This window comes from Centroberyx affinis, unplaced genomic scaffold (assembly GCF_046629955.1).
Source record: "Centroberyx affinis isolate AG114_WGS23_722 - 3 ecotype Tasmania unplaced genomic scaffold, CSIRO-AGI_Caff_v1 ptg004610l_1, whole genome shotgun sequence".
Taxonomy (NCBI): Eukaryota; Metazoa; Chordata; class Actinopteri; order Beryciformes; family Berycidae; genus Centroberyx; species Centroberyx affinis.
This window is the reverse complement of record NW_027282221.1, coordinates 1-27,009: the sequence shown is the minus strand read 5'-3', so window position 1 is coordinate 27,009 and position 27,009 is coordinate 1. Positions and strand designations below refer to the sequence as shown.

General features: G+C 41.0%; 2 protein-coding genes across 2 annotated transcripts in view; one reads left to right on the top strand and one right to left on the bottom strand.

The window, feature by feature from the left end:
• Window positions 1–20,046, bottom strand: part of cfap61 (cilia and flagella associated protein 61) — a 47,318-nt gene extending 27,272 nt beyond the window's left edge. The window contains exons 1-15 of the mRNA XM_071544589.1: window positions 19,904–20,046; window positions 18,670–18,820; window positions 18,215–18,291; window positions 17,756–17,823; window positions 17,547–17,667; window positions 15,936–16,068; window positions 13,344–13,525; window positions 11,290–11,461; window positions 11,130–11,224; window positions 9,667–9,706; window positions 7,920–8,059; window positions 6,874–7,000; window positions 5,297–5,374; window positions 3,494–3,697; window positions 1,673–1,801 (exon numbers count right to left, since the gene is read on the bottom strand). Coding sequence (XP_071400690.1) covers window positions 1,673–1,801; window positions 3,494–3,697; window positions 5,297–5,374; window positions 6,874–7,000; window positions 7,920–8,059; window positions 9,667–9,706; window positions 11,130–11,224; window positions 11,290–11,461; window positions 13,344–13,525; window positions 15,936–16,068; window positions 17,547–17,667; window positions 17,756–17,823; window positions 18,215–18,291; window positions 18,670–18,820; window positions 19,904–20,046 — 1,860 coding nt within the window. The remainder of the gene's footprint in view (window positions 1–1,672; window positions 1,802–3,493; window positions 3,698–5,296; window positions 5,375–6,873; window positions 7,001–7,919; window positions 8,060–9,666; window positions 9,707–11,129; window positions 11,225–11,289; window positions 11,462–13,343; window positions 13,526–15,935; window positions 16,069–17,546; window positions 17,668–17,755; window positions 17,824–18,214; window positions 18,292–18,669; window positions 18,821–19,903) is intronic.
• A 438-nt stretch (window positions 20,047–20,484) lies between these two features.
• crnkl1 (crooked neck pre-mRNA splicing factor 1) lies at window positions 20,485–26,685 on the top strand (the record flags this gene model as incomplete). Its single annotated transcript, XM_071544586.1, has 8 exons — window positions 20,485–20,649; window positions 21,338–21,490; window positions 22,440–22,531; window positions 22,737–22,895; window positions 23,825–23,991; window positions 24,611–24,789; window positions 25,258–25,428; window positions 26,494–26,685. Coding segments are annotated over exons 1-8 (1,161 nt in total), but the record flags the coding sequence as incomplete, so codon positions are not given.
• Window positions 26,686–27,009: the final 324 nt, after the last annotated feature.

The following is a 27,009-nucleotide window of genomic DNA, read 5'->3' as shown; positions in this document are numbered from 1 at the left end:
TAACCTCAGCTTTCTGGTCGTATACTTGGGAACTGGTGGTTTGGTGATGGACCCTGATGTTTCCAAATTCCTGAATTTTGACATCACCAACAAGAAAATACCTGCAGTCAAGTCTGGGGAATGATAGATGGATCTTTCATTTGTGGTTGACATTGCAATGTTCAGTTTGCTGTTAAAAATGAACCTAAATGTATGATCATTATGTGTGAAAAAGCTGATCAGGAGCATCCAGAGTCAACAGAAAACTGCAATCGCAGCTTTTGACGGCTTCATGCAAAAATCAAGTTGCTCTGACTTTGTTATTCCCGTACAACGTGCATGCAGCATAATCCAACCGCACACTGTTGGATCATTTCTTTAAATGGGCTGTTTTGTATTCCTGCCACCAACCAGCAGCTGATTACAAGTGGCTCTGCACGGTGTCTTGACTGCTCTTCAGGAAACCATAAAAAATATTTGGAAATACTACTGTATATGTGGATAAACTGCAAAGACTAAACATACTAAAATAAAATCTAGATATTTTGGGGCAGTTCATTTACATAATCCTATGTTCTTTTGCCTGTTGTACCAGAGTTTCCCCCCCATCCACACAGAAAAATAAAGGTTTGAACTGGAACTGAAAATGGTTCTTGGAGTGATGCCATAGAAGGTTCTTTGAAGAACCGTCTCTGCTCTCCTTTGCTTAGACATCTGCATTGTGTTTTTGTTCATCTGCCCTTGTATAGCCTCATTTGCAACTCCACAATATAAACTATGGAGGGGTTTGTTTTTTTCCCCACATTTATGCCATCACCACCATGCAGTAACTAAGCCTTTTAATAACTAAACCTTTTAAAAATGTTGAAAGGTTCTTTGTGGAACCAGAAATGGTTCTTTCATGGCTATTCATAGTATTCCCATGATGTCACATGCATTTCCTACCAATATGGTGCTTTACAATACACACAGCTCATTGGCTGTGTTTGTCATTTGATTGTAATCACCTGTTAATTTTTTACAATCACCTGTTATTTTCCTACCAAGATGGCCGTGTGCTGATGTAACAGAATACTATCAATACTCAAAAGAACCATTCTGTGATATTTCCCAAACACTTTATCTATGGCAGTGATTCTCAAAGTGGGGTCCGGGGACCACCAGGGGTCCTTGAGGGAGTTACAGGGGGTTCCCAGCAAAGTGATGAATTGTTAAACTTAATTATTATTTCATTTACAAGAAGTTAACACCATTAGAGAATGTAGAGGAATGACTGTTTTGATCATAGTTTCACTGTTATCTCTCTACCTACAATACAGTCATGGGATTCTGGACAAAATCACATATAGCTAACAATAAAGATATTCTCAGATTTGGGTTCGAGAGACAAAATCTCATCAAATGGGGGTCCGTGGCCCTAATGTGGACTAAATGTGTCCTTGATATGAAAAAGGTTGAGAATCACTGATCTATGGCTTGTCCCTTTTGAAGCAGCGCCCTCTGGTGGTCAAACTGAACCCATGTGGTCCTCTCCCTCCCTCCCTCCCTCCCTCCCTCCTTCCCTCCCTCTCTCTCCCTCCCTCTCTCTCCCTCCCTCCCTCCCTCCCTCCCTCCCTCTCAGCAGACAGCAGCCTGCAGCTCATCTGCATTCCCTGGCAGGCTGAGGCTGTCAGCCAGCTGCTGCTGTGCCCACCTGCTCCTCGGTGATCTGTCTGGACGGGCCGTTGGTGCCGAGCTCCTCCGCCGGGTAGAGGATCTGGCGTCGTGGGCGGACGGGCACCGTGCAGCTCAGGACGCAAGTCAGAGGGTGGACGCAGGATTTCTGAGAGGAGAAGAAGAAGAGGGTTGAGTGTCAGAGAGGGTTTGCGTATCCTCCCGGGCTGTGCGGCATCAGCGTGGAGGGCTTGGGAGGCAACTGGCAGGCGGCGATGTGATAATTATCTCTGGTGAAGAGGTTGGATGATGCAAGGCTTCCACCATCGATATGCTCTGCCAGCGCCCGGGACACAGCACCAGATCCCCGGCTGGCAAAACCCAGAGCTCCATCCACTCCCCGAGTACAGCTAATTCTCTCCTCTGGTTAGCTTTTCCCATTATTCTATTTGCACCTCATCATCTCCCAATCTGGCGCTTGTTTGTGAAAGGTAATTAGCAGAGGAAGTGGAGGCCTCTACGCGGTCGAGGAACCGTCTTGTCGTGGTGTGGAGAGGTGGAGCTGGCAGGGCCGCCGGCACCTGCTGCCACCCCCCCCACCCCACCCCCCGACCCCCCCGGGGGACCGCCGGCCTGCAGGGAGACGCGCGCTGCAAGAAGTGTCCGTCTTAAAGCCGCAGCAGGAAAGATCTTTGTGTAAAAATCCAGCTGTCTTATCAGGCTAAATCACAAAGTGTGTGTGCAACAGAGAAGAGCGTCCCGTCCCCACTAACTGAGATGCTGTAGATTCACCCTACAGTATTATCAGTATTCCAAATTAAATTCTGGTCTTGGGTCTTGGGTTTTCCTCTCTCGTCTCCTTGGTTTCTTTGGTATAAAGCATCACAGACCGGCCGGTTGGTGAGCAGTTTACTGAGTATTCTTCCCTACAAACGCAACCAACGGTAACTACTTTTTGTATGTTTTAAAGGTCAATGGTCACAACTAAGGTTTAGATTTCACGTCAAAAAGAAAAATTAGATCCATAAATACTTTGGCAATACTTTCGTCGGGACAGAAGATAAACACTGAAGTCATGTTTCTCAGTTTCACTACCCGAGGCAGTCACGGCTCTTTGGCTTTGCAGGGCAGGAATGAACTTCAGCTAGTTTTCACACAGTTTCCTCCGGCTGCCATTTGGAGCCGCCAACGTGTGAAGTTGCTTAGTGCAGCTTTAACAAGTCCTTTAGATCGTTATTTTCTCAAGAAACACTTTTGCTGTATCGAGACAGTCAGAAGGCTGGGAGGGACTATAAAGTTTCTGTCAGGATCTGATCCCAGGTTAGTAGGGGAACATGTGAGGTAGGAGTCTTGAACATTAGAGAACAGCACCTCTAGACACTTAACAATCACACATTCACTCTGAAACTACAATAAACAAATGAAAAGGATCAGATAGGTGAGATAATTCCACCTTCCAAGTTGTTGGATTTTTCTTGAATCAAATGATAAGATATTGTAGTCCATCTGCCTTATTTCATGATAATTTAGTGTTTATGCACCCAATAAACTGAATATATACTGAATAGTATTTGTCTAAGAAACTAATTTCAAGCATTTAAGCATAAACCTTTAGGAGAATGAAAACCATAGAACATTCAATCAGGTGGGTCCAAACTTTTGACTGGTAACTGGTAGAGTCTGACTTAGATTTAAGACTGAATGACTTGTGAGGATGGACATTTTTTGCAGCACATGCACTAATGAACATGTGTAACTGAGCAGCACTTGCACACTGGAGCAGGCATGATGATGCTCAGGAGCCGGTGAGGACCTGCCCCCCCCCCCCCCCACCCTCACCCCCCCCGGCCCTCTGACCCACCTGTCTGCGGTGGCGGGGGGGCAGCCGGAGGTACAGGCAGGACTTGCGCGCCAGCCGCAGCGCCTCCTTCAGGAAGTGCTTGGCGTGGTGCTGGAAGACGGGGCTGAGGGCGAAGTGGCACATCTGAGCGTGCTCCTCGTAGCGGTGGTGGCTGAAGTAGATGAAGTTCTCGATGTTGTAGTGGGAGCGGATGAACTCGACGTCCTGAGGGACACAGAGGCACACGGTCACACTCCTGTTAATAAATAAACTCCAGGACTTTCTCCATGGCAGAGAGACACATTTCCAGGACTAATATTTGTCAGGGAAACCGTTTAGACAGTTTATGCTGAGATTATGATGTGTGGATATAGAAAGTCAGTACAAATGAACAAACACAAAAAAGCAATTCTCTACTGGGACGTTTTTCTATTACAAGAACCTATTCAAGTTTGAAAAAAATTCTTGATTGTCGTTGCTGTATTGTCGACTGTATTGTAAATGAGGGATCATCCTTCAGTGCAGCACGAGACTTAAATAAAATAAAGGTTCACAAGTTGTTTCCAAGATTTTTTCTTGAATCAAATCGATACTATCAGTCATCCGCCTTATTTCCTGATAGGGTCATATAGGGCAGTGGTTCTCAACGTGGGATCCGGGGACCACCAGGGGTCCTTGAGGGAGTTCCAGGGGGTCCCCAGCAAATTGATGAATTGTTAAAATTTACCATTATTTCATTTACAAGAAGTTAACACAATTAGAGAATGTAGAAAAATGACTGTTTTGATCATAGTTTCTCTATTATCTCTCTACCTACAATACAGGTAGTCATGGAATTCTCGATAAAATCATATCTAACAAAAAAAATATTCTCAGATTTGGGTCCGAGAGACAAACTCTCATCAAATGGGGGTCCGTGGCTCTAATGTGGACTAAATTAGGGTCCTTGATATGAAAAAGGTTGAGAACCTCTGATATAGGGCATCAAGCAAGACTTGAAACAAGTGAAACTGCATTGGCAACAAGTGAAATTATCTCACATTTTTTCATATATTTTAATAAATATTAGATTTTAAGGCTCAACACAAGATTGAATGAACATTTTTTTCTTTTTCTGCAGTGAAGAAACACTATGCTATTATACTATTAATGCTACAATTATAGATATGTTTTTAATGGAGTATAGCATCTATTCATCTTTAAAGACAGCTTCAGACCCACTGCCTTCTGCTCTGTCTCAGGATAACCAAGTAAGCAGAGGTGGAAAGTAACTAAGTACATTTACTCAAATACTGTACTTAAGTACAATTTTGAGGTACTTGTACTTTACTTGAGTATTACCATTTTATGCTACTTTATACTTCTACTCCACTACATTTCAGAGGGAAATATTGTACTTTTTTGTACTTAAGTTACTAGTTACTTTGCAGATTCAGATTATTAATACAAAATATAATCAACTAATAAATCGTGATGTGTTATTATAGATTACTGTAAGCTACCCAGCAGTATATAAAGTAGTGGAAATCAGCCCCACCTTTTCCAGCTGCAACATTAAAGTGATGCTTACACATTAATGCATCAATAATTATAATTCAATAATATAATATATACTGTATTATTCTGAAATGGGCCATTCTGCATAATGAGTACTTTTACTTTTGTTGCTTTAAGTACATTTTGATGCTAATACTTTTGTACTTTTACTTAATAACATTTTGAATGCAGGACTTTTACTTGTAACAGAGTATTTTTATACTGTGGTATTTCTACTTTTACTTAATAAAAGATCTGAGTACTTCTTCCACCACTGCAAGTAAGTACCTCCTCGTCTCTAATGATCAGAATCCCCACAACTTGGCTCTGCACTTCGGCCACGAAAGCCTGAACCGGAGTCCCGTCCTAAAAAAGAACAAGAGAAGAAGACAACACATAGAAAATGAGATGAGATCATTTGAGTGATCATGAGCTGAAAGCGGCCTCACACCCTAGCCGAGCCCGATGCCATGAATACACATGAAGTGCTTCCATTCTCATTTGAGGAGTAATTATGTGTCCTGGAGCTGCAGCAGTGACAGCTGGGGCGTCGGGCGGGACGGGGATCCGCTGAACTGAAGTCTCACCAATCTGTTCCCTGGCAGAGACGGGACACTCCTCACTCCTCCAAGACAATCATGATAATAATAACAGCTCCAGTCACACCTTGGTACTCCAAATCAATCACCGTTTCATTTTGAAAGTTTAGAATTTTCATCTTATTTTTCCTTACCAAGAACTTTGAGAAATGGGTTTTTCTGTTCCAATACGACACTGACCCTGTCATCTAGACATTGTTTGTATTGTTTGTGTTTAGGGGGAGAAAATGGGCAAAATATGGGAAATATCAGACTGAGTCACACGTGTTTCTTTTAGCAGTGGTGGCAAATTAGCTAGCTGTAGTGGCACACTGCTTCTTCATAATGGAGGAAACAAACAGTAAACAAATAAGTAAACATTCAAAAAAAATAAAGATACATTTAGAGGGAAAGAAAGAAAGAAAGAAAGAAAGAAAGAAAGAGAGAGAAAAAAATAAATAAACAAACAAACACACAGACAGAGGATTGATACTGTGTGATACATACGTATGTGCTTACTTCATTATTACTGTGTCAGTGAGTGTTGCCAGTGTTGTCAGTGTTGTCAGTGGGTGTTGTCAGTGTTGTCAGTGTTGTCAGTGGGTGTTGTCAGTGTTGTCAGTGGGTGTTGTCAGTGGGTGTCATCAGTGGGTGTCATCAGTGGGTGTTGTCAGTGTTGTCAGTGGGTGTCATCAGTGGGTGTTGAGAGTGGGTGTCATCAGTGGGTGTTGAGAGTGGGTGTCATCAGTGGGTGTTGTCAGTGGGTGTTGTCAGTGGGTGTTGTCAGTGTTGTCAGTGAGTGTTGTCAGTGTTGTCAGTGAGTGTTGTCGGTGGGTCAGTGGGTGTCATCAGTGGGTGTCATCAGTGGGTGTTGTCAGTGGGTGTCATCAGTGGGTGTCATCAGTGGGTGTCATCAGTGGGTGTTGTCAGTGGGTGTCATCAGTGGGTGTTGAGAGTGGGTGTCATCAGTGGGTGTTGTCAGTGGGTGTCATCAGTGGGTGTTGTCAGTGGGTGTCATCAGTGGGTGTTGTCAGTGTTGTCAGTGAGTGTTATCAGTGTTCTCAGTGAGTGTTGTCAGTGTTCTCAGTGGGTGTTATCAGTGTTGTCAGTGAGTGTTGTCAGTGAGTGTTGTCAGTGTTGTCAGTGAGTGTTGTCAGTGAGTGTTGTCAGTGTTGTCAGTGTTGTCAGTGAGTGTCATCAGTGTTGTCAGTGGGTGTTGTCAGTGTTGTCAGTGAGTGTTGTCAGTGTTGTCAGTGGGTGTCGTCAGTGGGTGTTGCAGCAGCTGACCGGGTCTCTGCGGGCCTGGCAGTACTGGTCCAGGTCCTCCAGCAGAGCCTCCTGCAGGTTCAGCCTCTCCACCACACAGCAGACTGCAGGCCGGTCTGCAGCCAGGGCCGGCCGCACCGACACACTGCTGCAGCAAGACACCGGGACCAGGAGGGTGTCCACCCATTACATCAGGTCTAACACTCAATATCTCTGAATTACACAGGATTCAGCTGGGAAAATGTTTTGTCAGTCAAGGACTTAAGGTACTTAATAAAAGTACAGTCACACTTTACTTGAAGCTGATTGTGAAGCATTACAAGCAGGTAATAAGCCTGTTAGCACAGATCAACTTTTCTTAGAATATAATCATCAGACAAACATCATGATTCTAAGTACATTTTTATCACTTTTAACTTGTTAGCACTGTTTTTAAACCTGTTTTTAATCATACATGTTTATTACTTATTTATTGTATATTTATACTAGCTGCATTTACGGATTGCTGTCGGACTTGTTACAATGACAATAAAGAATCGAATCAAATCTAATGATAGAAACATCAAATAATTACATTAACTAAAATATCATGTCATTAGCTTTGCAAGTATCCAGCCCACTCATATTTTGCACAGTGTGTATATTATATCATGCTCTGATTATACTAATTATAATGCACACACCATGTGCTTATAATGCCTTATGAGCACCACTTCCACTAAAGTTTTCAACAAGGACTGTAATTTGTTTTCATCTTGTGCTATCAGTCACTGTGTGTCTCTTGAGGAATGAAACTCCTTTTAAAGCAAAGGAAAAATGCAGGAAGCAACGGGGCTTATGGGGAATGTAGTCTTAATGTGGAGAAACACTAGAACTAACAATACTACTGGTGTGAGATAGAGGAGACCAATCATCTCCAACATGCTCTCATTGGTTTACAGTCATTAGAACAAGATATCGCAGTTAATTTAACAAGGATATATTGATGTGTAAGATGCTACACACAGCACCTTTAAAACAAAGACAAAACCGTCAGATAGAAAAGGTTTCTGCTGAGTTCGACCCACCTGAGCGTCCCGGAGCGGTGGCAGATGTAGAGCTGGTGGGACAGGGTGCTGCTGGGACGGGGAACCAGCCTGGAGAAGCTCTGCAGCAGGGGGAAGTCCGGCGTCAGCTCCGGGACCGTGATGACGCAGAAGTCCCGGTCCTGACAGAGACAAGGACCAGGGGCCGGATTCACAAAACCCTCTTAAGAAAAAAAATCTTCTCAAGTGCCATTTTTTTCTTCACTTTAGTCTTACGGAAAAAAAATGCTATTCTCAAAAACAGTTCTTATATATTTTCTTAACTTTCTTCTTATGTTTCTTCCTAAGAAAAAACTTAGGAATAAATGGTATTCTCGGAATGAAAGTTCTCAAATTTGTTCTTGATTTTTTTCTTAACTTTAAGACGGCCCTTCACCTGTCTTAAAACTCCTACAGTGAAAAGGTAAGCCTCTAATATCATATATTTAAACACATTTTAGACAAGTAGGTTATAGTTCAAAGTCTTCATAGGTTCCCCTACACCTAACATTAAGATGAACATTTATTGTAAAGCTTTATTTGGTGTAGGGCCAGGTAGGCCTCTGTCTCATGTCTGTTGAAAACAAGCTAGCAAATTTGACAGTTACCAACAGCAACCAATGTTTAAATCTTTTCATATACTTCATCAGTTGTAGTTGCCCTAAATAGGTTTTTCCCCAATTGTTTTGTAGATGGAAGCACTTTGGGTTGCCTCCTAGCCTTGTCTCCTAGCCTCCTAGCCTTGTCTCCTACCCTCAATGGCAGTAAGCCTAAAGTCTATTAACCAGAATTAATTCAGGCCCTATTTTGAGAAGTCCTTAAGTTGGAAAATTAAATAAATTTGTAAGAAATGAGACTGTTACTAAGAAAATATTGAGGAATTGCACTTAAGAGCCTTCTTAAGAACTTCCTAAAATTTCCTCTTATGTCATTTCTTAAGATCTATCTTAAGAACACACTGGTGAATCCGGCCCCTGAGCTTCAACTAATACTGTGGTCTGATATGTATAATGTATCAGAAAGACAATTTTCTGAGTAGATTCCAAAAAACTCTCAGGGTTCCTACACATTTCCTACACTGTTACATATCATGAATTTGTGATGTTCAATAGATTCCAGGAGTTATTTTGTGATGAAGTGTTGTAATTTAGTTTTTTTGGTGCACCCACTTTCCCTTGACCTGCCTCGCCTACTTCTACTTCAGTTAGTGATTTCCTATGTTTCATGTCGTCTACATTTGGTTGGTTGATATAATGGCTGGTCAATATGGCAGCCAACTAGGCCACATCACTCAAGATTATTCTTCACAACAACAAATAACTAGTATTGGCTCTAAAACTATATTAAATGTGTGCACATATTTGTATTAGGACACCGAAACATTTTTGCATACTTTTCCTGATTTTCGTGCAATTTAAAAACTTTTCAATACCTGGAAATGATCAGCCATGCTTATTCCATGATTTTCAAAAACCTTTCCTGATGTGTGTAGGAATCCTGTTTTTTACCTCTTCTCCCTCAGTCTGCACATTTCTATCATATATCATCATATCTATATATCATCATATAGGGACTCTGGAATGTTTGTTGCATCTTGCCTGGGTGCTGTGGCTCTGACCTTTGACCTCCTTACTGTTGGCTGCTAGTCAGGTAGAAAATCCAGAAATCGAAGCTTATTCTACTTTTGCACTGATTGGAAGTCGACTCTGGCTAGGAGCTAAAACGGGCCATGTAAATGTAATATACTCACTGGGAAAAGTTTGAATATGTGTGGAAGAAAGTCCACTGATCTGGAAGAGAGGAGAGGAAGGGGAAGTTCGGTGAGAATCGGTTTTCTCTGCCAGCGTCAGAAGCGAAGCCAGCCGGGGGGAGATCAGCGCACCGGAACGACCGGCCGGGCCAACCCGCCCCGCCGCTTCCAGCTCGACTTCTCGCCTTCGACTCGCTGTCACTTTAAGCGCGGCTCTCATTAATAACATGCTCACTCTCGGCGGGGAGCGACTCGACTCCATATTCAGTAACAGCTGGGAGGCAAGGCGATGGTGAGAGGAGCCCAGCGGGAGCCAGCTAACAGTCACTCTCCCTGCTTTAACGACACAGCGGACGACTGGAGCCGCTCTGGACGCCTGCCACCGCCGCTATGGAAGGGGTCGAACTCACACACACACACACACACACACACAAGTCCAAAAAATCTAATATAAGGAATTTGTTTTTTGAGTATATGTCCATTTTGAATTAAAAAAAATCCCTGACTTTCTTCATTTTCACTCAATTTCATCCTTCATTCGTCTCTAAATTACAGAAGATTATTTCATTCTGTAAAAGTTTTATCAACCAAGATCTTAAGTGACCTACTGTGCTTTAAAAAGTACCATCATTTTTGTTCAATTAATCATTTTTGCAAGAGAAGGCGCCACTTATTTTCGTCTAGCCAACTGTTTTTTATTGTATATCTCATTTTAGAACTAATCTCTTCAAATGCACTGCAAATTCCCTAACTAGGTATTCTGTCCAGCACAGTATTCTGGTGCTGGCCCAGTTATCTGTCAGAAAAGGTCTTTACTGAGCATTTTTCATTTACTTTATTTCTCAATTTAATTTCCAAAAGCTCTATATCCATTTTAGTTAAAAAAAAAAAAAAAATTCACAAAGGAAGAAAAGGGGCACATTTCCACCGGTGCTCTTTGGTGACTGGGATCAGAGTCTTCAATGGAAAAAAAAGTGTATTTGGTTATTAAAAAGGCCTTTATTAAGTTGGGCTAAAACATTAAAATAGCTGGTGACCTACACTTTGTGGCTACCAAGGCCTGTTAATCCACTTCAGTGCCTTGAATCTCCTTTTTTCCATTGAAAAATACTTGAAATTCATCATTCATCATCTCTAAAATATAGAGGATCCAGTCTGCTAAAGTGTTGTTTTGTCTGCCAAGGACTTAAGATACAGAAGATACAGCACCTACTGCCCTTTAAAAAGTACCATTTGTTTTCATTTTGTGCTGTTGATCATTTTGCAAGAGAAGGCGCCACTTATTTCCTTCTATTTTTTTGTTGTATATCTCATTTTAGAACTTAACTCTTCATATACAATGCAAATCCCCCAACTAATGAAAAAAAAAAATCCCAGGAAACAGAGTTGGTTGGCTGTCTGGGTGCGCTTCATTTCTGTAACTACTTGGCCACAGAACGCACATGACCTCACCCTGACCTCACCTCATCTCATAGTTCTTGTCGATGCTGAACAGCCGGATGCAGAAAGCGTTGGGTGTCTCTGAAAACCCTCTGGGTCCGGTGGACTGCGTGTTCTCCTGCTGAGAGAGAAGAGAGAAGTGAAACTCTTCAAATCCAATGACGAGTATAACAGCAAACGTACGGCAGGAGAGAAGAAGAGAAGGAGGTCCAGACAGAAGGACGGCTGCTTCACCTCCGCTGTGCCGCCGGGTGGAGAAACACGTTCGCTCTGCTCCTCCAGGTCTGCAGCTTCACCCGAGTCCTGCACTGACACCTTTAAACACATGCAGCCAGTGTAATCTATTAGAGTCTGTCTGATAATCACATATACAGTAACAGTAACAGTTAGTATATAGTATTATGCAGTAGTGGTTATTGTGGTTTGGAGTGTATAACACCTGCAGTATAGACAGACACCATTTGCACATCCTCTATACCAGTGATTCTCAACCTTTTTCATATCAAGGACCCTAAATTAGTCCACATTAGAGCCACAGACCCCCATTTGATGAGATTTTGTCTCTCGGACCCAAATCTGAGAATATTGTTATTGTTAGATATGATTTTCTCCAGAATTCCATGACTATCTGTATTGTAGGTAGAGAGATAACAGAGAAACTATGATCAGAACAGTCATTCTTCTACATTCTCTAATTGTGTTAACTTGTTGTAAATGAAATGTTGAAGTTTAACAATTCATCAGTTTGCTGGGGACCCCCTGGAACCCCCTCAAGGACCCCTGGTGGTCTCCGGACCCCACATTGAGAACCACTGCTCTATACATGTTGTACCTTCACATATTGTTTGTCCATATATTCTCATTTTGCTCTCAAATATGTATGAGAAGTATGAGAAAGTGAAAAATTACAAACAATATCTATCTATCTATCTATCTATCTATCTATCTATCTATCTATCTATCCAAACATTTTCATACTTTCATTTGCACATTTCTGCTTAGCATGTTCTAGTGCTGAAATTGTTGGTTGTGTATGGATAGATATATAAACCTCATTTTGTTATGTTTCTATTTATATTCTGTTTTTCTTTACTGTATTTGCTGCTGCAATTTCCTGGCGGGGGATAATTTAAAGTCCCAATGAAATGAAAAATTACTTTGTCACCATGGTACTTAATTTTCCATATCATAATGTACAACTATTTAACAGTAAATGCCAAAAAAACATAACAATACTTTTATTTTCTCTGACTTTTTATTTCAAAATCCCATTACGTTTCCTTCCTTGACAACAGTGTATTTCTAGTAGTTACTTCATGGCGTACCAGTAGCTGTGCATAAAGATTCCAACCAATAATACCATCACAGATTTTTTCCCCTGCCCATCCCATCATATAAAACCTGCAACTTCACAGCTTTCAATAACAATGAGTGGAAACATGGTTCTGTGGTGAAAACCCTGTCTCCTTTTCCTCAGACTCCATGGTTGTGTCCCGGTGGCTGAATTTATTCACTTTGTAGTAGGGCTGAACGATTTTGACTGATATTGCAATTGCGATATGATTTGCGATATTAGAGGGAATGATCATTTTTACATCATTATTCTCATTTTCATTGAAAAACGTATTAAAATGATTATGGTGTGATTTTTGCGGGGATCTGTACTAAACAAAGATGTTTTCTTAAGTCTGTAGAATATGATGTGTAGGCCAGGACATCTCTGCAGCACCACAATATTTACTTTAAAATGCTATTTTGACACATTTCACCTTTAACAAATATTGCGCCACATGTGATTTGAAAATTGCAGTAGGCCATATTGCGATTTCGATAAAATTTCGATTAATTGTTCAACCCTACTTTGTAGAATCGAAAATTTTGTGAAGCAGTGAAGATTATGCCCCATCGCAACATCTTGTTTCAACCGGAAATACGTTGAAGTACAGAAGCAAGACGCCATCAAGATGCTGTTTCTTTGTGACGTTACGTTTCATCTTATCTGAACTCATCCTGTCAGTACCGGTGCAGATCGTGATGTGTGTGGTCAGACCTGTTCAGCTTCATCCTGTGGGCCGGAGCTTTGTGTTTGCCTGGGTTCCTCCTCCTGCTCTTCCTGCTCCTCCTCCTCCTCCTCCTCCTGCTTCTCCTCCTGCTTCTCCTCCTCCTCCTGCTCTTCCTCCTCCTCCTGCTTCTCCTCCTGCTTCTCCTCCTCCTCCTGCTCTTCCTCCTCCTCCTGCTTCTCCTCCTGCTCCTCCTCCTCCTCCTCCTCTTCCTCCTCCTCCTCCTCCTCAGGCTGGGCAGCAGGTCCCGGTCCGGTCTTATACAAACCGTCAAACATGCCGAGCTCAAAGCAGTCGTTCAGCAGCTTCAGATCAACATCGGCGCTGACGCTGATGAAGCCGACAGCAACTCCACCACTCTGTGGAGAAAACACACACACACACACACACACACACACACACACACACACACACACACACACACACACACACACACAAGGTCACACTGACTCAGTACACGCTCAGTACAGTGTTTCTGAAAGTTTTAAACAACATCAGTGTGATAAATGGGCAGGTAAATGTTTTTTACACTACTATAATAAAGTAATAAACCTTGATATTTATGTTTTACGTTTCCAGTTTGTTTGGAATCAACAGAAGAAGGAGAACTGGGTAGTTAGCATGAGCAGCGATAGCCACCATGACTGAACAGACAAAGAAGAGAGAAACTCAAACTGCATCAACAGAAAATCCAAGCTCCGCCCACACTGTTTGATTGACAGGTGATATGTGGGGGGTGCAGTGCAGAAACACCACAGTGAGGCTGAGGGACAAAGATGGATCTTGAAGATTACCACTTTGACCTTTAGGACTATTTCTTACTTATTTGCTCAGGTTTGGGTTTGGTTCAGGTTACATATTGTCCATAAATATTGTTTTTATTAATTTATCATTGGAAAATAACAATTTCCTAGGCTCACACAAAGCTATGAATCCTTATGCTGGTTTTGGGTTTGGACAGAGTTCAAGCTTGACTCTTAAGCAGAAATAGACACACTATCATTAATTATTTAGGACATGGAAATAATGAAAAACTGTTTATTCTGAATGACATATTCTGCAGTTACACAAATAATTTATGAAGTTCTTTGGAGCGAGGGTGGAGTAAACAGTGCAACCCTCTGGGGCAATGTTGCTCTGTCTGTTCTCTGAGTGCTGAACATATTCAGACAAAAACCCCAAAATGCTACAGATGTCTGGACACAATATGTTCAGTGAGAGCATGTCTTGGCCAAGTATCAGCTCTCATCTGCCATATGCTGCCATGAGCACATGTCAGCTCCACTCGGGGGGGCGGGGTGGGCGGGGGTGGGGTGGGGGGGGTCTGTCGTCCCTCCGCTCCCGAGGGAAACGCTCCACCGCGGGATTTCTGACAATCAGGCGAAAGCATCTGCAGTGCTGCTATTAAATTTTTAAATTGCCTAACAGTGGATCAGAAATGACTGGGAACAAATGGTTTGACTCACATCAGAGCCGGCTTCAGAGGGACGGGGAAAAACGGGGCATCTTGATTTAATAATTGCTGTGGACTCTTCTAAACTAATTGAATAAGATCAGAAATGCGCCTGAGAATCCTATGAGACCCAAATAAGATTATTCACAGACTACATGTAACCCCAGCTATTCGATGTAAATATGATCCTATGTGCTCTCCATTATGTGTGAAATGTAAAAATAGCTGTGGTACATATAGTCATCTTATGTGGCCGTGCCCTGAAATTGAAATTTTTTGGCTATCACTCCAAAACGAGATTAAGAAAATATTTGGGATAGATATACAGTACCTCTGAATCCACATCACTTTGCACTGGGATTAGACTTGAATTATGAACGCAGGTACAGGTATCTTCTTAGAATTACTTTATATGCTGCACGCCTCATAATATTACAAAAATGGCTGGACGAAGAGCCCCCTGATATTTTAGCGTGGTATGAAAAATGTATGTCCATTTAGCCATTGGAGAGACTATCACATGTGTTAAGAGGAACTCTAGAGGAGTTTGTAAGGGACTGGTCCCCAATAGCAACATACCTGAAAGAAGAATGGTCAAGAGTGATAAGTATGGGGGTAACAAATATAACAGAATAAGTACAAACCACTTTTAGTAAACTCACCGGGTTGTGACTACTGCTGTTTTTTTTTTTTTGTTGTTGTTTATGTGGTTGTGTTTGCTCTTGTGTTGTGGTTTTCGGTATGTTTTGTCTTAATTTTAGGTCTTTGTATTATATCATTTTGTATTGTATCATTTTGTTACTGTTGAAAATAAAAAAATGTTGAGCACAACAAGAAATGCGCCTGAAATGAAAAACAATACATGGACACCGCCTGTCAAGAGTCTGGGGACACCTTGCCTTTTCTACATTTTCAAAGTACTACTACTATACGGGAAAAATGTCTGCAATGCTTTTTTTTTTAACATAAAATATCTATTTCCTAATACTTTGGTTCTATTTCTTCCACACTCAGCTTCATGTTCATCAAAGTGTCTCTTTGGTGTGAACAGAAGGTTTTTCATGACAGAGAAAAAAAACGGCAGAGTCCCGTTTTTGTTGATGAACGAATAGTTTAATAGTTTTGGTGTTATCCTCACAAATATTTGCATGTACAATTTTTTTCTGAAATGAAACCTAGTTTGTCTTTAATGGGGTCAAGTTATTGCAAACCAACAAAGAAAACATGCTGATTTATTAAACATTTTCAAAACCTAGGTATCCCCAGACTGTTGATGCAGTATGAATATGAATGTTGAGATCAAACTGGTAACAAACCTCACAAACAGCTACATGGTTTTCCTCATTTTGTGCCTTGATGAGCTCTGCCAGGTAGTAAGGTTGATCTGTGTGTGTCAGCTCGTTTGTCTGCTCCGCAAGTACGTGTGTGAGGTCATCATGATCCTCAACCCTGTAACACACAGTGTGGACGTACAAACATGAATCACCCAGGAAACAAGAGGATATCAAACACGAAAACGCATATATTATAGTTCAGGCATATGGATGATGCTCTCACCCAGAGTGACTCATAATGAGTGCAACACTAGAATAGGGCTGGACGATAATTCAATATTATCATTTATCGTCTTTCAGTGGGATTATATTGTGATGATATGGTGATTTTGGGATATCGAGACGCACAATTCTGCTGTCTGAACTGATGAGAACAAGCTCATTTTATTTATAAACTCAGACAAAATGAAGTATGGTAGGAATATTATGTGAAAAGTTCAGTTTAGTTTGACATCACACCAAACATTACCGTTCGGTTCAATATGATGAACATTAATTTGATTATTTAACGTGATTTCGCTTAAGTGAGCCATATCGTCATATCGATATAAAAAAAAATCCTTATGATTATCGTGATATTGATTTCAACCATATCGTCGAGCCCTACAGTACAATAAAATTCAATTCCTAGATTGCTAAAATTACAAGCAACCAACAGTAAGGAGGTCAAGGGTCAACATTGCCCTGACAGTAGATGTAAAAGCTTCTTTGTGCACTCGTAGTTTTTGTATTTTTTAATTTTACTTTTACTTAAATATGTTATGGCTGAAGTATTTCACCTGAGTACATTTTAAATTGCATCAGTCAGAGTACAAATTGTGTCTCCATGAGCACAGAAACAGAAACTGGTCATTTGTAAAATGTATCTGCATCAAACTTGCTAAAGCATGTGGAGGAAACAGCTAACTAACATTAAATGCTCAAATTTAGCCGTGATAATAGCTTCATTAACATTAGCTAAAAAGCCATCCATCCAGCTACAGTATTACTGGTTTGCGTTAGCCTAGTTGTTGTCTAGCTAGTTCACTAGTGACAAAAGAAACATGATGGAGATAGGCATTTTGTGTTTTTTTTTAACAGATGAAAGAAGTAACTTTTACCCTGAGTACATTTTAAATTAGCTGCTTTTTACTTTTACTTAAGTAGATTTTACACCAGTAACTTTACCTCTAGCCTATTTAAGTCATATTTCAGCAAAGTAGCATCACTTCGGGAGCGTATCTATGTTCCCAGGGTCCTACGTTCCCCATTTCTACATATGTGTTCTCCCAGGGTCCTATGTTACCAAGGCCCTATGTTTAACCCTAACCCTAACCCTAACCCTAAACCTAAACCCTAACCCTAACTAACTATATAGAGCTGGGGAACATCTTTTTCAGGTTCCCATTATGTGCTATATAGAGCTGGGGAACATAGGACCCTGGGAACATATTAATGACTCCATCACTTCTACTTCAGCAGAATATTTTGCTGCTCTTTCCAGCCCTGGTCCTGAGAAATATCATTGATGCTAGAGAAGTGGCAGAGAAGTTTTGGGCTGCACTGTACAGTTTCCATTCCCTCTAGTCATATGAAGCGTGCAGCTGTGCGGACCTGGCTGGGCGGACATGCAGCCTCGGACAGTACTTGTGTCTGTGGCAGACCGACGCTAAGCATTGTGGGCCGCGGTCGCCCAGGCGCTCCATCGGCTCAAAAACCTCCTTCAGCGCCGGCTCTGGAAACACAGCGGACACAAGGCTGAATACGTTTCAAATAAAATAAACGATGAACTGAACAGTGAGATCAAAGTGATTTCTTTTCACCTAAGACGCTGATGTTTGGGCTGAGCAGGCAGATGTGCTCCAGCTCTGTGATCGCATTGAAGACAGCTCTATATAAAGATGCATAAAGACAGGTTCATTATACATTGGTTAGATTATATTTTACAGTAACTTGCACTGTGGGATCGTCCTTTTGTGTGTATATTAGTGCTTTATATTTAACATTTCATCTTATTACAGTCCAATGCCCCGTGACAACCCCCACACCACACAGCACATTAAATATCTTGACATATACAGTTCAGTATATGCAGTGTATTTCATTCTTTGGATTCAACATGAAGGAATGACAGTGGAATTGAATTTGAATAGACAACAGAGATTAAAAAAGTAAATATTTCAGATCAGTGCATGTCATGAGAATACTGTAAACCCTGTCAAAGTGCACGGTGTCATATTCAGCTCTTAATAAGCACGATATCCCCGTGTCTGTTTCCGTACCTCACTATCTCCTTCACGCTGTCTGTGGCGAAGCTCGGCTGTGCCACGAACAGGTGGAGGAACAGTGTGTTCAGAGGCTGCAGCAGGGAGAAAATGTGGTGGAGGCATTCATTGTTCATTTCTCTCTAGAACACTAGAACAGCCAAATAAGTTCAGAAAACTGCAGAACTGTAAAAGATAATTGTAACACAGCCTTTAAGAGCAGGAGAAGACAACATTTAAGCAATATCACAATTACCAAAATCCCAGAGGATCTCTAGTCTGATATCACAATATCGATATTATATTGTTATATCGCCCTCTCTAACTGCAGCCCTTGTTTACATGATCAATTGATTGATTTGAAGCTGAAATGACCTCTGATCTGGTTTCCATCAACAGTATTTACTATAAGACAACAACACAACAGCTGATAGGTCTTTGCAGGATCGTCCTGAGTAATGAGTGATACACACTGTGTATTTTTCAGCGCTGAAGTGTTTCTGCAGAAAAGGCTCCCAGCGGGTCTGATCCACCAAGTCTCCGATGGGGAAATCGAAGAAGGCGGCGTGGGCCAGGATGTGGTTCTGCTCCGTGGCCAGAGTCACCGCCAGGTTGGCTTTCTCTCTGGACCAGCAGAGGAGCAGAGAGGAGACAAGAACCAGAGAAGAACCAGAGAAGAACCAGAGAAGAACCAGAGAGGAACCAGAGAGGAACCAGAGAAGAACCAGAGAAGAACCAGACAAGAACCAGAGAATCAGGTCATGACAGACAACACATACTCAGTTCAGCACTTAGTAACTTTGTACAGAGAGGTGATGGAAAATATAGTTATTACGATTATGAGGATGATGATTACCACAATTATCATTATCATTATCATTCTTTTCATTATTAGTAGTAGCAGCAATAGTAGTGGCAGCAGTAGCTAGTACTAGTAGTAGTAGCAGTAGTAGCAGTGGTGGAAAGTAACTAAGTACATTTACTCAAGTACTTGTATTTTACTTGAGTATTTCCATTTTCTGCTACTTTATACTTCTACTCCACTACAATTCAGAGGCAAATATTGTACTTTTTACTCCACTACATTTATTTGATAACTAACGTTACTAGTTACTTTGCATATTCAGATTAATAATGCAAAATATAATCAACAAATAAATTATGATGTGTTATTACAGATTAAGATAAAACTTTATTGATCCCCAGGGGGAAATTTACAAACTACCCAGCAGTAAATAAAGTCATTAAAATCAGCTTCACCTTTACCAGCTGCAACATTAAAGTGATGAACACATTAATGCATCAGTAATTATAATCCAATAATATAATATACATTATTCTGAAATGGGCCATTCTGCATAACTTTTGGTACTTTAAGTATATTTTGATGCTAATACTTTTGTACTTTTACTTAAGTACAAATTTGAATGCAGGACTTTTACTTGTAACAGAGTATTTCTACACTGTGGTATTGTTACTTTTACTGAAGTACAAGATCTGAGTACTTCTTCCACCGCTGAGTAGTAGTAGTACTGGTAGTAGCTAGTAGTAGCAGGAGCAGTAGTACTAGTAGTAGTAGTAGTATTATAGCACCAGTAGTTATAGTAATAGTAGTTGCTAGTAGTAGTGGGAGGAGTGTTATCATTGGGCTATCTACTCTATATCTAGTTTATGAAAAGGAAAAACCGTTTTTCTGTCAATACTTACAGAACATGAATTACATTGATCCTCCCAAACACTGAAACAGCCGAGGGACTGACCAGCCTGTCGATCTGCTGAGCATCAGCTGATTCACTTCTTCTCACGGTCACAGCTTCCACTTTACCACAGGCTGACGTTACGGTCCTCATCTTGCCTTGGACTGCTTTTAATGGAGGGGCAGAGTATCAAGTCAGATATGAAAGCGCTAACAACAACAACAACAACAACGACGACGACAACAACAACAACAGCAACAGCAACAGCAGCGGCAACAATTTCTTGACCAGACAAATTTCAGTCTGGGCAGATTACCTTTCAGCAGCTACCTCTACTCACCTGTCTTTAACTTTAGGCGTGTAAACTCGCTTTCTATCAATGTGAAGAAAGTTTACAACCCATATCAAATGTTGCTGCTTATAAAAGTGCAGCGTCTGTCGTGTTTAAATGGTAAATATTTGGTTAGCTCGCCACAGTAATGACACAAACGTAGTTTACTGGCCTCGAGTGATGTGAGTAACCATAGTAACAGAACGCCGGATACGTCAGGGGTGAAGGGTCATTTGCAAAGCATTCTGGGTACTGTCATGGTGGCTCGCACTCCGTTGTGGTTGTGATTAAAACTTTTACCGTCAACGGTTTGTTTTTGTTATTTGTTTTAATTAAGTCCCGCAAGTACTGTTAGTTGTTCTTATCCTGCCAGCAAAATGGCGTCCACAGCGGCAGGTAAACAGAGGATACCGAAGGTGGCGAAGGTAAGAAAACCAAAGACAGTATGGCCATGAGCTAACTGCGGCTAAGCTAATGCTAACAAACGGCGCTGAAGTTCTTCCGTTCAAATATTCTCTGTCTGTAAACGCAAATGAGGATTAAAACTAAAGACTGGAAATAACTGCCTCGAGGGGTCTAACTTTGCAGTTAGCACCTGCTAACATAAACATCAAAGTTAGCCAACAAGCACCTTAGCATTGGCAGGGATAGCTTTGCAATGAAAGTTAAGAACATTACTTAATCACAGTCAGTGCAGTGCTGAACGCCAGAACACAGTGTTCACGGTGGGAGCAACAGTTTAATGCAGTGGTTCTCAACGTGGGGTCCGGGGACTACCAGGGGTCCCTGAGGGGGTTCCAGGGGGTCCCCAGGAAATTGATGAATTGTTAAACTTCACCATTATTTCATTTATAAGAAGTGAACACAGTTAGAGAATGTAGAAGAATGACTATTTTGATCATAGTTTCTCTGTTTTCTCTCTACCTACAACACAGATAGTCATGGAATTCTGGACAAAATCATATCTGACAATAAATATATTCTCAGATTTGGGTCCGAGAGACAAAATCTCATCAAATGGGGGTCCGTGGCTCTAATGTGGACTAAATTAGGGGTCCTGGATATGAAAAAGGTTGAGAATCACTGGTTTATTGACTCTCTGTGCTGTTCCAGGTGAAAAACAAAGCTCCGGCAGAGGTCCAGATCACCGCCGAGCAGCTGCTGAGGGAAGCCAAGGAGAGAGAGCTCGAGCTGCTGCCGCCGCCACCGAAACAGAAGATCACCGATGAAGAAGAGCTGAATGATTACAAGCTGAAGAAGAGGAAGGTAAGTCCACACAGTTAGTGAAGTTTCAGACGCACTTGTGTGACATTACTGCGCCAAGTGTGTGCAATCTCTCCCAAACCTGACAGTTGAGTTCCCCTTGCTGCCTTGACTTTGTAAAATAGGTTTTCTAGAGTCTTTCTCACATCAGTACTCACCCAACACCAACATATAATTCATTTTCATGTATTAGCTGTGTGTACTTGCACACTGGCTGCAAAAACCTTAAAGGAACCTGTTTTAACTTGTTATAGTTCTCAAGAGTTTGTATGGAAAGCTATAAGACACAGTGTGATTATATTTGCGTTATAAGCCTCACATGTTCATCCCACTTACTTATTGAAATTTATTGAAAGTTTTCTGGTACAGGATATAAATCCTCCACACCAGACTCTACAACTCAGAAGAAACAACCATACAACAAAAAAATACCACAATATAGTTTTTTTTTAAAATCACAATAATTTCACAGATAATCACAAATAATCACAAATCAGCTTTATAATTATACAAAATATCCTTTGTTGACCAGAATTTATTCAATCTATTTTTAAAAGAATTAACTGTGCCTGCACTACATCCTCTGGAAGCTCAGTCCATGCTCTTACAGCACGAAGTGTGAAGAAGTTTTTTCTCTTTTCAGAGAAACACCTTAGTGGAAATAATTTTAAAGAGTTCCCTCTTAACTGATACCTAATATCCCAAAAGTGGATGACAGGCTCAGCTGTGATATCATATATTCTGTGAACAATCTTACAGACATTCAGACAGTATATTCACATCCACATGTGTGTATGGCTTGAGTCAAATGTGAGTCAAACTCTTATTTAACAGGAACAAAAGCTCAGTCTTCAGCAGACTAGGAGACAACTTTTTAATTTGTTAAAAATCTAACCCCATTTGATGAAATTTTATCCCACTTTGTCAAACTGTTTGCTGTCTTTGCTCGCAGGGGTTTGAGGACAACATAAGAAAGAATCGCACTGTCATCAGTAACTGGATTAAGTACGCACAATGGGAGGAAAGCCTGAAGGAGGTCCAGAGGTATTATTAACTCATTATAACAATGATATGTTGCTGCTGTCGGATCAAAACTTTTTATTGTCAGAAATTCAACTAACTGTAACCTTAATTTATCCAGGGAAAGCTGACTGAGCACCAGTTCTCTCTCAGCACCTGAATCCTGAACAGTCCGACTCTTTGCTCTGCCATGCGGTTTTCCCTCAACATTTGCCTTCTCTCGTCCCAGATCTCGCTCTATTTACGAGCGAGCGCTGGACGTAGATCACCGCAACATCACCCTGTGGCTGAAGTACGCCGAGATGGAGATGAAGAACCGGCAGGTGAACCACTCCCGCAACATCTGGGACCGAGCCATCACCATCCTCCCCCGGGTCAACCAGTTCTGGTACGACTGACGTTTTGTTACCTGAGAGATTATACTGTAGTGTTTCCCACAGTGACGGTGACGGTGGGGAAGACACACAGTCATATCAGAAATTAAAATTCTATGAGCATAAATAAAACGAATGTGTTTCACATAGAGCAGTGCCGGAATCATATGGTGATGAAATCATGACGCACAATGTTGCTGTCTAAACTGATGATAACAAGCTAATTTTATTTAAAAACTCTGACAAAATGAGGTGTGAAACATTTTAAGGAACATTATTGGAAAATGTCAGCTTTGTGACATTAGGGCTGCACAATTAATCAAAATTTTATCGAAATCGCAATATGGCCTACTGCAATTTTCAAATGGCAGGAGGCGCGATATTTGTTAAAGGTGAAATGTGTCAAAATAGCATTTTAAAGTAAATATTGTGGTGCTGCAGAGATGTCCTGGCCTACACATCATATTCTACAGACTTAAGAAAACATCTTTGTTTGGTACAGATCCCCGCAAAAATCACACCATAATCATTTTAATACGTTTTTCAATGAAAACAAGAATAATGATGTAAAAATGATCATTCCCTCTAATATCGCAAATCATATCGCAATTGCAATATCAGTCAAAATAATCGCAATTAGATATTTTTTCGAAATCGTTCAGCCCTATTTGACATCACACCTAACATTACCCTTCGGTTTAATGGTATGAACATTAATTTGATTATTTAACATGTGATTTTTTGCATATGTGAGCCATATTGTGATATATATCAATACCGAAAAATATCATTATGGTTATTGTGATATTGATTTCAACCATATCACCCAGCCCTAGTTTCACATAAGCATAAAGAAAAAGAATTGGTTTCACATGACCGTCCCAATGTCTTTTTTGGCCCAGAGAATACCAGTGATCTACATCAAAGTGTTTCTCTGTGACAGGTACAAGTACAGCTACATGGAGGAGATGCTGGGGAACGTGGCCGGCTGCAGGCAGGTGTTTGAGCGCTGGATGGAGTGGGAGCCGGAGGAGCAAGCCTGGCACTCCTACATCAACTTCGAGCTGCGCTACAAGGAAGTGGACAAAGCCCGCAGTATATATGAGCGCTATATCCTTCTGATGGTGTTGAGAGAAAACAGCGTTGGCTAGAAATAAATGACTCACCCACTGAAAGCAACATTTACCTCCACAGGATCTGATGTAGCTGTTTCTTCTGCTCGGCACATTTTGCTGCACTAACACCACAACAAACGTATCAATAGATGATTTGGTGTAGGGCTGAACAATTAATCGAAATTTTATCGAAGTCGCAATATGGCCTACTGCAATTTTCAAATCGCAGGAGGTGCAATATTTGTTAAAGGTGAAATGTGTCAAAATAGCATTTTAAAGTAAATATTGTGGTGCTGCAGAGATGTCCTGGCCTACACATCATATTCTACAGACTTAAGAAAACATCTTTGTTTGGTACAGATCCCAGTAAAAATCACACCATAATCATTTTAATATGTTTTTCAATGGAAATGAGAATAATGATGTAAAAATTATCATTCCCTCTAATATCGCAAATCATATCGCAATTGCAATATCAGTCAAAATAATCGCAATTAGATATTTTTTCAAAATCGTTCAGCCCTAATTTGGTGTGAATATTAAGAGGATATGAAGTTTGTGTTTTGTGTTTTTGTTATTCATTTGTCGTTTAAAACTCCTTAACTCCTCTGAACTCGTGATTGTTCACCCCGAGGTGAAGAACTGGATCAAGTACGCTCGCTTTGAGGAGAAACACGGCTACATCGCCCACGGCAGGAAGGTGTTTGAGCGGGCGGTGGAGTTCTTCGGCGAGGAATATGTGGATGAAAACCTCTTTGTGGCCTTCGCTCGGTTTGAGGAGACGCAGAAAGAGGTTTGTGCAGCTTATTACAGGAAAAATCCCCCCTATAACAGAATGAACACGTTTCTGTGACAGCTCAGTTTAGAGTGGTGAATGTGAACAACGAACTTCCAAATCTGAAAAAAGACATTCGAGACAAATCAAGACACAAATCCTGGATTTTACAGGGAAGTTACATTTTTGACTCATAACTGTTAAAAATACAGTGAAAACGAGCATCATTCAGATATAAAAGTATGTGCATTTTAAATCAGTCATAAGTTAATTGTCAGAGGAACAGTTTCCAGTTTTTGTCTTTGATTAGATTAGAGCTTTTGTCCTCTGGTTTCTTGAAATACTGATAAAACTGTCATAGATTGTGGAAGTAACAGGAAGTGTGTTTGTAGGATGAATTTTAGTTTTAAAAGCATCATTTCTTCTTTTCACCGGCAAACCATATCTTGTTCACTGACCATCATTTTCACTGACCTTTGCTCCCAGTTTGAACGTGTCAGAGTCATCTATAAGTACGCTCTGGACAGGATCCCTAAGCAGCAGGCCCAGGAGCTCTTCAAGAACTACACCGTGTTCGAGAAGAAGTTTGGAGACAGGAGGGGGATCGAGGACGTCATCGTCAGCAAGAGACGCTTCCAGTACGAGGAGGAAGTCAAGGTACTTTAGTCTAGTCCCTTAAACCTTGAAGAATTCAGTCAGTGTTATGCAGTGTTCCTAAGGCGGTCTGGAAAAGTACGGAAAATGAATTTGGTCACATTCAGGTCGTGAAAAGTTTTTTAATTTAGACGAAGATGAAAGAAACACCTGTTGTTCAGCCCCGATATACATACAGTATCTTATGCTGTTTGTTGTTGTGAAGAATATTCTTCATCTGTTGAGTGGTACAAGCTTATTGCCCTGCTATTATTAACTATTATTATTAACTCACTGAACAATTTGCTGCTATTATTACTATTGTTTCATATCAGGGCATGTTGCAGTTTGCAGTTTGGGCCCACTTGGCACCTTGTTTATTTTTCAGATTTTTACAGTCTTATTCCTATCCTCACACTTTGCTCACTTTATATTTATACATTTATTTACTTATTTTTATAATGGTGTTTTTATTGTGTGCTTTCTTCTTGATTTTATTATTGCTATTACCTGAACCGGGACCTGAGTACCTCATTTCATTCCCTTTCATTCAGGAATGACAATAAAACATCCTTATCCTTATCCTTTTCCTAACAGAAATGATATGATACCCCAGCCAAAATCAAGAAATTAAGACCAAGAAACAGTATGGAATTTGAAATGGAAAATACACTCACTGTACTCAGTTATTACTGACATGATAACAACATTTGATTCATAAATGATTATTATTTGATAATAACAGGCCGCAGGTTTTCCTTAACAAACATGTAGATTTGGAAATGACCAGCTCCCTGTCCATTCAGTACAGTGATATTCGACTGGTGAAACAGTGAACTTTGGACTCATCCACAGCCCACAGCGACTGATTGATAATTTTTTTTTTTTTTTTTAAGTCACCAGAACCCAAAACTTAAAATCACATCCTCAGTCTGACCAGCAGCCAAAAAAAACCCCAAAGTATTAATTTAATAATTGTATGAAACGTATGAAAGTCTGGCTGTGGGCTGTGGATGAAAAAGTTAGCTCCTGTGCTGGTTGTCACTGACCTCTCTTAACGTAATTATTTCCTTTTTTCTTCTTGGCCAGGCGAACCCACACAACTACGACGCGTGGTTCGATTACCTCCGCCTGGTGGAGAGCGACGCCGACGCCGACACGGTGAGAGAAGTGTACGAGAGAGCCATCGCCAACATGCCCCCCCTGCAGGAGAAGAGGCACTGGAGACGATACATCTACCTGTGGATCAACTACGCTCTGTACGAAGAGCTGGAGGTCAAGGTGGGCTGACTCGGGTTTGCTAATGTAATCTGGCCGTCTGCTATTGGCTGGTCTTTGGTGAAGTCAGGTGAAGTCACCGTCTATAGAGTACAACAGGTGGTGACATCACCTGGCACCAAAGATCAGCCGATAGCAGATGACCAGCTCATTCGCCTACTTTTCACCATTAGGTGTCCGGTAGGGCTGGACCCGAATATTCGACTATTCGGATATTCGTTCGTTGGGTAGATATTCGTTTTTTTTTAATGTAATTTTATATGTAATCCGTTGCCATTGACGCTAAGAAGCAGTTTATTTTTATTTTTTTACTTGCATTCAAATGTC